Source organism: Triplophysa dalaica, chromosome 21 (assembly GCF_015846415.1).
Source record: "Triplophysa dalaica isolate WHDGS20190420 chromosome 21, ASM1584641v1, whole genome shotgun sequence".
Classification (NCBI taxonomy): Eukaryota; Metazoa; Chordata; class Actinopteri; order Cypriniformes; family Nemacheilidae; genus Triplophysa; species Triplophysa dalaica.
This window is the reverse complement of record NC_079562.1, coordinates 10803681-10814583: the sequence shown is the minus strand read 5'-3', so window position 1 is coordinate 10814583 and position 10903 is coordinate 10803681. Positions and strand designations below refer to the sequence as shown.

Below are 10903 nucleotides of genomic sequence, written 5' to 3'. Positions count from 1 at the left end.
GTATTTGACATCACTGATATGGTGCTGTTTTTTGGTTTGGTGTGACACAAAAATAAAACTGACAATGTGTGACAATACATTTTCTTTGAGAAGGACATGAATAATATATATATATATATATATATATATATATATATATACACATACAAACATTCTTACTGACAATGCCGTTGGTCACATTACATGAAATATAGTCATGTTGGTTCTAATAAGGCAGTGTTGTTGGAAATAGAAAAACATATAAATATAACCACTTTACTCTCAGTTGCATACTCATCACTTACACATTAACACTGACAGCCGTCCAGGATATGGAAATACAAGTACTGATGACTCATCCTGCACTACGTATACCGTTTTCCAATCAAAGAGAGCGTCTCTTCCCCACAACGATAGCCCCCTTCTCTTCGCGTAACAACAGCTCTCAGTTATGGGACGTCGATGTGTATTTGGGTGCTCCAATGCGCGCACTTTATTCTGTTTCCCAACTGTAAACTGGCTGCGAAGGAAGTGGCTTGAGTTCGTTCATTTCGAAGAGACGGTTGTTCATGTCAACATGCGCCTCTGTGACAGGCATTTTTCTGAAGACTGCTTCACTAATTTAGGGATGTTCGGCGCAGGGATTGTGAAATACCTCACATTGTCAGAGACAGCAACTCCTACTCTGTACACTGTGGGCACTTCTCCTCCAGCACGCGTGAGTATTCACGTTTTCGGAGCATTAACGTAAACACCCTGTTCGCTTCCTCAATAAACGTCAATGCTTTTGATGTGCACGGTTCAACAGTGCATGTTATTCTAAAGGGTAAAATGTGTTTGTTTTTAGGAGTATATATAAAATGTAATTCAAAATATAAAGTTCTCCACCTCTGAAACGCCCTTTCTTGTCTGTTTTGACGTAAATGCGTGGTGACGCAATGAATCACTGAATCGACTCTGAACCGGTTCTTTAGAACAAACAGTTATTGTTCACTGAAAAGAGTCGGGTTTCCAACAATACTGGGGCATTGATAGTGCACCTGCCCTAGCAAACGAAAAAATGGTGAAGAGGTGCGTTTTAGGCTGTTGTACGCACAAAACCTTGTTCCCTTTCCCGAAAACACCTTGGCTGCGGGCCCGCTGGCTTGAGTTTTTGCATTTTGAGGAAGGAGGAACATCGGAGAGCTCGCGCTTGTGTGCTAGACATTTTTCACCTGAATGCTTCACAAATTTAAAGCAGTACGAAATGGGATTTTCAGACTTTCTATACCTGATAGATATGGCCATCCCGACAATATACACCGTTGGTCCCTCAACAAGTGTAAAGGTAAGAAGTTTCGCATCGACTGAATCCTTATCCTGCACAACATCGCAGTTTATCTTTCTCGCGAAGAACCGCCTCCTAGGACAGGATGTGACTGTGTCATTGACATATAGAGCGACCAATCATAGCTCGTTTTATAATCCGTCAACGTAACAACTCTGCTGTTTCGTGACTCCCTATTTTAAGATACTTTTTGAAGAAACATTCATTTGTAATATATATTTAAAAATATTAATGATTTATTGAATAATATTTTTCCATAAAGAAAAATAGAAATATCGATCTACTCAACTCAACTTTATTTATAAAGCGCTTTTTACCATTTTCATTGTTACAAAGCAGCTGTACATGAGACACATTGACTACAAGTTAAACAACTAAAGTCATACAAGTGTGAAAACAAGAAAAAGGTGAAAACATAAAAAAAGAAAACATACAAATTCTCCACACACACACACAATATGCATACATACTTACACACATCGACGCACACACGCAAACACACTCGCACACACGTACAGTGAAAGCACACATTTGAGATAAAGCAGAGAGAACCACGGGTCAAATATTAGACAGACTATAAATTCCTATATGCAATATTAATTATGTAAAACTTCTGAATTCTAAAGCAGCCCCCCCCCCGGACAGGCAAATAGTGCAAAACAGTGTGCAAACGGTGGCGAGGAACCCAAAACTCCAATCGAGAAAAAAAAAACTCCAAGGAGAACCAAGGCCCAACCGGGGGTTCCAGTTCCCCTCTGATCTAATAGTGCTTTAAATAATAAGGGTGTCCTCTTACCTAAACTACGCAACTACACCAATTTATACCAAATAACACAAGCAAACAAAATATTATGGGGTGAGATAAACAACAAAAGTGCTGTAGATTAAACATTTCCAATGTAATTATATTGTGTCTGCCCATCAGCCATTGACACGAGAGGTGGGCTGCCAATGTAATGTACCACTTATGAAGAATGTTTCGGTCCAAGCAGTAGTCACCGAAAAGAAGCCAAAAATACGAAGTAAAGGTAAACATTTATTTATGAAAGTTTAGCTGAAAGTTCCTTTTGATACAGTCAACTATTTTCTTGTGTTATGCTTACTGGCTTAATTATTCTTTTGATTGTGTGTGATGATCAGCGATTCAAGTGAGACCTCTCCTGAGACACTGCGCAAGCATCTCCTGCTCTGAAGAGGATTTCAGCGCAAGCCTTGAAGCTCCATCCACATTGATGCCAGTAAAAAGACCACGAATGCAAGAGAGCACTGTTAAGTCCACCGAAGGGCCATCACAGTGCAAAGAGGAAAAAGTACATCCTACTGACGTACCTGATATCATTAAAGAGGATGACATAAAGTAAGTGGACTTGAGTGTTTTAAATGGAAAGTTGCCCCCATCTTGAATAATTTTCAAGAGGTAACTTAAATTTGGCATGAAATGCATGATCGGATCTTTTTATGTTCTGAAAGGAAGAGTTCACCCAAAAATGCCACAAGTTGTTTCAAATTTGTGTTAATTTCTTTGTTCTGATGAACACAGACAAAAGATATTTGGAAGAATGCTTGTAACCAAACAGTTCTTGGCAACATTTGACTACCATAGTAATACAAATTGCTTTAATTTCTTTGTTCTGATGAACACAAAAGAAGATATTTTGAGGAATGTAGGAAAGCAAACATTTCTGGGGCACTATTGACTACCATTGTAATTCTCCCTATTATGGCAGTCAATGGTACCCAAGAACTGTTTGGTTACAGACATTCTTCCAAATATCCTTTTTCTGTGCTCATCAGAACAAAGAAATTTACCCAGATTTGGAACAACTCGGGTGAGAGTAAATGACAGTTTTCTGTTTTTGGGTGAACAGTCCCTTTAAAAGGTAATTGATTGTTACAGAACTCCACATGTAGTTGATGGGTGTGGAACCTTCATTGTTGGGTTTTAATTCCATGTCTGGCATGATAACAAAAAATCCGTCACACATAGCTATCTTACATAGTTTATTGAAAAAGCATACATAATGTAAGTTCATGATTAGTCAGTTATTCATAATAGTCTAATACAGTTTTTAAAACCCCTCTTCATTTTTGATTAGGTTTGTCCATACTACCAAAACTAACAAAAAATGCTCAGTAATAAGAGTCAACCCAGAGAGAGAAAGGCATACATTTCAAATCCTTATCAGTAACCATGAGCAGGGCTGACAAGAAGGCCTGCTTTCAAATTCACATTTCCTGTAAAACGAACACATAAACACATACCGTACACAAACAATATGATAATTCGTACAGAATTTGTATGTAGAATCAATCAATGCCGGAGCTATCAACTTCCCAACTTCCTTCCTTGCAACTGAAAGCCAAACATGTACAGTTAAGTGTAAGACTTATCCCAAATGTCTAAAACAACCTACAAGCATTTTTCCTTTGCTTATCTCATTATCTAAAATAGTAACTAAAATAATCGGAGACATCCTTGATTTTCTAAAAGAAGTAAGTATCTGTGCTTTAGAGTAGGAATTAAACCAAATGCTTAAAACAGCAGAAGTGTGTGTAGGGAAAACATGAAATTGGAATATAGGCCCTCCGGTTTAGTGTTTGATAGTGTTAATGTGATATATTGTTATATAGAGGCATTAAAAGGAAAAGAAAAGAAAGACAACAGCATACCAAATGACTAAAGCACAGAACGGCCACAATGCATCATCAAACTGTGCGAAAGACCACAAATGTGTCCTACACCAAAACCTCTACGCTGAAATGACAAGAGCAAGGGGAGACCAATAAAACCTAGAGGTCACAGACACAACACATAAATACACAAGGAGACAAAAGTGGCAGTAATACACAGACACTCAGATACACATTCAAATGCCGAACAATAAGACATGCATACTATCACAGATTAAGGACACAGTGCTGAACAGGGAGCTAAAAAAGCCTATCCCTGTATTTATGTACCTCATCATTAAATCATCTCTGTCCACTAGTGCCTAATGCTTAAAAAAGGCATAGCGAGCAGACCATACCCAGCTGTATAATATCATCAAGGGGCTTATAACACTGCTGATAAATCTGTTGCTATTAAATATTTATCAGCATAACTCCCTTAAAACTACCCCACAGCATATACTCTCAAATACGTAGTCTGGAACTGACTACAAGCAACCCTGAGCGGTTTCGCCCAGTCAGCGTCATCACAATCACATGCATATTGTTAAAGGTTCTTATCTTGGAAGAATAAGGATGGCAATGTGTTATTTGTAAAGGTAGATAAACGTATGAAATACAACTTTTTTTCTCTCAGTTCAAAGGCTGGACAGAGGCATAATGCGGATCACTGTTTAATATCCAATGGCGAACCACTTGACGTGGAAGCAGCACAGTACAGAATTGTGCATTGCAAAACTCTGACAGGTTGAAATTTTGTGTTTCAATCGTTCTTCAACACCCATCATTTGTGACGCATCAAGGGTAGCAAAAATGTTTCTGTGACAGATAGACGTTTCTGAATAGCTGCAGGCACCTCTTGGGTATATTCAGGGGATAAAATTGCAGAAAGATTGTGCATTGCTATTTTAGCCCTGTCCTTTTCCCACAATTCATAGTAAAATTGCTCAAAATGTCCTTCTTACTGGTTTAGATTGAGTCATTATGCCAATCAATTGCCAACCATGTACAGGGCTGTGGTAAATGAGCAAAATCCAAATCCAAACGGCAACCAGAATGATTTTTAATCACACCGGAATACCAAGACGGTGCTTCTTTTTCTTTACAGACTTGAGCCCTGTGATTCTTCGTACATCGTCATCACCATCTGAATCCTCCATCTCATCATCTGCAGAGAACAGGATCTGAACAGCAAAGTAGAAAAAGAGAAAATGAGAGCTCAACTAAGCCCACTTTTCCAAGGTGCCGGTTATGTTGATGACATTTATTACTACAATTCTCACCGCAAGTGAAATACTCCATGCTTTGTTATTTTACCAGTGCTATTGCCATGTAAAATGGATAACATTCTCTATCAGATCTGACGCTTGGAAAAGATGCAGATGTGTCAGTGTGTTTCAGGTCGAAACCTAGAAGTGGCATGTGGATGGAAATACTAAACTTGCACTTATTGAGGAGTATGTGTCTTTTTGTTGTAACTATCCATTTTTCAAAGCTTCCTGCTCATATGCCTTCCCTTGTCTATCGACAGTGACACAGTTGAACAGCAAGCTAGTTTAATCCTTGTAAATTACATACAAGTCAATGCAAAGACACTTTTTGACACAAACTCGCGGCAGGCGATGCGAATGATGCAAATCGGTTGGCGCGAATGCCGCGAACGCTTGTTAATCTCGTCTTCCACAAAGGTTGAAAATATTTGTCAGATTGTATCACTTATGAGAAGATAAAGAACTTTTCCCACAAGTAATAAAGAGCATGGAACACGACTGTTCGCGTTTGGTGTGAACCCAGCATAAAGGATATGCATTTATTTACCAGACGTTATTGGTCAAACAAAAGCCAGTCAATTATTGAGAACACCCAAGCACAAACCCTCTATTTGTTTAAGTAATCTGTCTTCCCGTGTACCCAGAGGTAATAACCGGATTTGCTAATGTTTTGTGTGCCGGAACATACAGTATAGAACTCTGTAAAAGGCACACCCGTTTCATTCAATGATGAACTCACAGGCTTGCTGTATTTACAGATACTTAAAAATCAAAAGTGTTGGGAAGGTTTATAAAAACAGTGAGGAAACTCTTACATTAATCGAGAAAGAGTTTTTTCTGAGAAGGATGTGTTTACAAAAAGGATTCAATAATTGTTGTATTATAATAGTTTTTTACATTCCAAATGTCATAATTTGTGTTACTGTGATTAATTAAATGTATGAGTTTTATTCAACTTCCAATAAAAATGTGAAATTTACAAGTCTATTTTTTTAAATATGATTTAGACTTGCAGTGTTACAGAGTAAAAATCATCTAATAGCTGTCACATCAAATCAAGCGTAACTTACTTCTGATTCAGAATCATCGTGTGACATAGCACGTCTGTAGCGCACTTTACTGTTGCCACGAGGATCATCTTCTGCCTCCCTCTCCTCTAGTTTGGCTTTTGTTCTGCCCTTTTTCATTAGGAAATTATCTACTACCCAGAACATCAGAGCCTGGATATAGCCCAACACACACAGGGATTAATCTATTGTATGTAACTACATTATTGTACAGTTTACCTGTAACCTAGACTGAAACAAGCATCAGGTTGTTAACCAACACATGAGTATGTCTTTAACAAGATGGTCACTTACGTTCACAAAAAACGGGACAATTAGCATGACAATAGCTAGTTCCAGATGAGGGTTTGTTATAGGGTTGAGCGTAGCCAGCTGTTAAACACACAGAGCAATCACATACATCATATTAAAGACTGATATTCATCATACAGTTTATTTATTTAATGCTCGTACACCATTAAATGTATAGCTAAGCCAAAAATGAAAATTCAGTAATCATTTACTCACCCTCTTGTCATTTCAAACATGTATGACATTTTTCTTCTGCAGAACACAAAAGAAGATATTTTGAAGAATGTTATTAAACGGCACCCATTGACTTGCATTGGTTTTGTGTCTATATAATAAATTTGAATGGGTGCCAGCTCTGTTTTGGTTACCAACTTTCTTCAAAATATGTTCTTTTGTGTTCTGTGGAAGAATGTTATACCAGTTTGAAATGACAAGAGTGTGAGTAAATGATTACAGAACTTTCAATTAGAAAAATGATCTACTGTAAAGAAACACTTTCTTCAAAACATGTAAAGCTTATAGCATGAATGAGAAACAACATCTGACTTACCTTCTTCCACTGTGGGATGAGGAGGACAAGCATGATCATGACCTTCTCAAACATCATGATGAGGATATAGAGCGCACACTGACCCGCCCATGCACTGCACTTTACTGGCTCACCTGCACATAACAAAGAAAACATAATTCATCAAACATTCAATGAATTTTAACATTTATTCTATAATAATAGACTAAGAGAAACTAAGAGAGTGCTCGTGAAGCTGGTATACATGATAGCTGTATCCTTCAATGCTTATATCATCACACAATCGTGTTAGCAAACCAGCTGGTGGTTTAAAGAATAAAAATAGCTTCCGATTTGGTTTTTCAATACAAATGATTAAAAATAAATGTACAAAATGTCATTTTTTTTTATCCCTGTACCATATTCTCCAAAACGCAGAGAGTCCCACTGCCTCCACTCGACCACAGCACTAACAGCCTTCACACCACCATAGATGACCAACATGCCGAGTGTTGCATCCAACAGGAAGTTGATAAGGTATCTATGAAAACAGCATGAGGAAGTATGTTACCTGGCACAGCCTATCACAGGTATGTAAATCAAACAAGTAACACAATGGGGAAGTACAACAATGTAACTGACAAAATAACACTGACAAAGACGCACACACACTCACAGCGAACATGGGTCCTCCTCTGTGAGGTCAGACAGGTAGACATTGGCAAAGTGAATGAACAGCATCCCTATGGCCTGTTTGGAGGTGTCCAAAAACCTGAGAGAGGGGGGGAGGGAGACCTGGTAAGAACTCAACTCACTCAGTGAGTCTTCCCCTTAGATAAAACAAATGGGCTTTAGAGGGCTGCAGAGGTCAGTGAGGTGCAGTGTTGACCGTGCATGTGTTCCAATGAGTTTGTATAGAAGTATATAATGCTTACTAATGAAACAAAATGGCGCTTTACCAGATTCTCCAGGGTCTCCGTTCATGCTTGGGCTCCCTGAAGCGTTTCACTGAGGAGGAACAGAAGCTTTCAGATGGTTGCAGTAGAACAGAAGTAATGAATAACATCTATCACATGGTTACAATGCTGATGCTAAAAAATGCTTTATGGCCATTAAAAAGGGTTGACAAATGAACATTTCAAAAGGGGAAGGAACTGCATTATTCTGAGTTTAAAAGACTTCCTACACTCGCACAAAACAAACCTCATGTAACGCAATACAGATGTCTACTGGTCATCAATCATTTATGTGTTTATCAGCAGAGCTTTAAAACTATACTGTATGGCACAAAGACATTAATAAAAAGTTAGCCAATGCAAACCACTTCTCCTTTTGTATGAAAACTTGGATAAATGTCGGCCACAAACATAATCATACAATTAATACTATTCCGGCATGTGTCTCTATACAAAGACATTTTATTTAAAGCAGGGTGCAAAATGCACAGCAGAGTTAACATAATACACTGCTTGCAGTGTTGTTTTTGAGGAGGAGGTGAGAACTGCTGCTTTCCGAGCTGTCGAATCCGCTGATGCGGCCACCCTGATTGCCAAACGTGACCCAATGGCTCACACAAATAAAGGACAGCCTGTCTGTCACAATGACTGTTTGTTTGTACAGCTATTACCTATGTGCCTCTGAACACCATCTCCTACAATTACAGCTTACATAACAGTGAGGGAAGAGATGAAATCGATTTTTGAACATCTCACAAGACAAGACATAACATAACTTACATTTATACGACCTTTATCCAAAGCAACTTAGTCAGAAGAAACAATTGTATAATGCAATGATAGATGCTTTATAATGTAGTAAAGTTGAAACTTCCCTAAGTAAAAACTCTGATCCGGTACAGATACTTCAAAATGTACTTGAGAGTGAAAATACTGCAGTACTGTCCACCTCTGGGTTTAAACACTAGTAAGAACTTTGGGAGTCAATGGGATGTGTGTCTCTATTGGATGCTTGGCATGGTGGCATTTTAATATAAAGTTATACACATCTGGGATGGCATGACGATGAGTCAAATTGCAAGATACATTTTATTCTTATTCCTTTAACCCTGGATTAATCAAATCCAAGCCGGGTCTGCTTTTATAAGAACAGAAGTGTGACATATCGCACTTAATCGCACAATGTTTCAAAATGTTCATAACTCATCTTTGGTTATTAATTAACATTGCATACTTTTGCTGCAGTAATCCATTGCTTAATCCAGGGTTTAAATTGGCTCAGGGTTAAAAAAAATCTAATTTAACCATAGGTTACAAAACAGGATTAACCTAAATTGAAGTGTCAGTGTAGTGTGAATATCTAAACCAGGGTAAAGTATAACAGTAATTTAGCATAACCCAGGGTTAAAATAAAAGGGAGTTAACACTGCTTTTAAACATTAAAGATGGTTTCCAGAACAGGGATAGAACTAAACCGTTGAACCAATATAGTGAGAATAACTAAACCAGGGCAAAAACAACAAAACACCACATGCAGGATATCCCAGTGCTAAAAAATATCCCAGGTTAGCGACTATGAAATGTGACAGGCCCATTGGTTTTATGAAAGCCAAACACAGTGATGATCTGAATCCTTATACTTACACATAAGGGTACTGAAGGCCACTACTCCCAGCAGGCCCTGCAAGAATATGCCAAATGTGTCCATGAAATCCCCGTTGGAGCAGCCCCGGTTATCAGCATCAGTGGGGGAGGAGTTGGAGGTCGGAGGCAACTGACCCCGGGATAACACACTGACCCCAACCGCCGCCATAGCGCAGCAGTTACTGGATCCAAACTCGAACCCACAGAAATGTCAGCAGCTTTCACAGACGTGACGATACTCAGACTATCTACAGACGATGACACAGCTATCGGATGATCATAGTTTAAGAGTCTGCCGCCCAGCCTACAGTTAGTTTACAAATCACAGTCAATAAAGCGCAGATACGTCGTATTTCATAATGAAACCCGATGGAAATATCTTGCCATCCAGTTGTTAGCTACCTAATATCGGTTAGCTACCTAATATCGGTAAGCAGGTTGTGCAGTACAGACATCATCTTTAGCATCGCGCAGACATGCTACACACTTGAGGCGTTAAACGTGAGTTTACTATTGATGCGAAGTATTCTACAACACGCACGTTGTCATAGTAACATTAATCGGTTAGATAAAATGTCGACTGATGTTGATTAGCCAGTGGAATAAAAAAACTAAAGATCAGTGGGAAAGTTATAGCAGATAGACAGTCCACATTACTGCACCGAGAGTCAATAACGTTACATAAAGCGTTTAAAACCTTAACGACACGTTTTAACTGGTTAAGAAAAGCACACGGATATAAGTATAAGATTGTGGGTTCGTATCGTTTTTATAGCGGGAGTCTGAACAGACGCTTTTGCTAGCAAACCAACTGGAGACCGTCGTCCCGCCGATGTCTCAAGAGAAAAGTTTCATCAGAAAATAAACAGACGTGATGTTTTGCTTCTTATCTCGGCTCACGCGCACCTGACAAAGCGATATATTATTCGTAAAGCAAGAACCCTTCCGTGCTCACTTCATTCAGGTGCCGCTTACGCTCATTTACGCGACAGTGTATTGCGTCATAGCTGTGTCGATGATTACGAGTGCATGATGGGATATGTAGTTTTGCGCTCGTAAACATTTGTACTAGCAGGTGGAATTCTTATACTGAATGTTTCATGTACAGACCTGTTTTTTATTTACAGTAACCCTGCTGAAAAAACAATAGAACACTCACCAAAACAATTTAATGGTTATAAGGGAAATTG

At 38.7% G+C, this 10903-nt stretch overlaps 2 protein-coding genes across 3 annotated transcripts; one reads left to right on the top strand and one right to left on the bottom strand.

The window, feature by feature from the left end:
• The first annotated feature begins 430 nt into the window (after window positions 1-430).
• LOC130410458 (THAP domain-containing protein 10) lies at window positions 431-6307 on the top strand. Of its 2 annotated transcripts, none has more exons than XM_056735147.1 (4): window positions 431-697; window positions 2232-2334; window positions 2447-2663; window positions 5085-6307. In XM_056735147.1, the coding sequence occupies exons 1-4, from the start codon at window positions 431-433 to the stop codon at window positions 5125-5127; spliced, it is 630 nt and encodes a 209-aa protein (XP_056591125.1). In that variant the 3' UTR covers window positions 5128-6307. The 2 variants fall into 2 exon arrangements, with proteins under 2 accessions (XP_056591125.1, XP_056591124.1); XM_056735146.1 differs by lacking the exon at window positions 431-697 and adding an exon at window positions 1027-1306 and having other exon boundaries at window positions 5085-6306.
• On the bottom strand, window positions 3295-10694 carry stimate (STIM activating enhance). The gene is made up of 8 exons (XM_056735145.1): window positions 9714-10694; window positions 8073-8121; window positions 7790-7885; window positions 7533-7654; window positions 7156-7268; window positions 6609-6686; window positions 6318-6467; window positions 3295-5160 (listed from the first exon to the last, which is right to left on the bottom strand). The coding sequence occupies exons 1-8, from the start codon at window positions 9880-9882 to the stop codon at window positions 5044-5046; spliced, it is 894 nt and encodes a 297-aa protein (XP_056591123.1). The 5' UTR covers window positions 9883-10694; the 3' UTR covers window positions 3295-5043.
• Window positions 10695-10903: the final 209 nt, after the last annotated feature.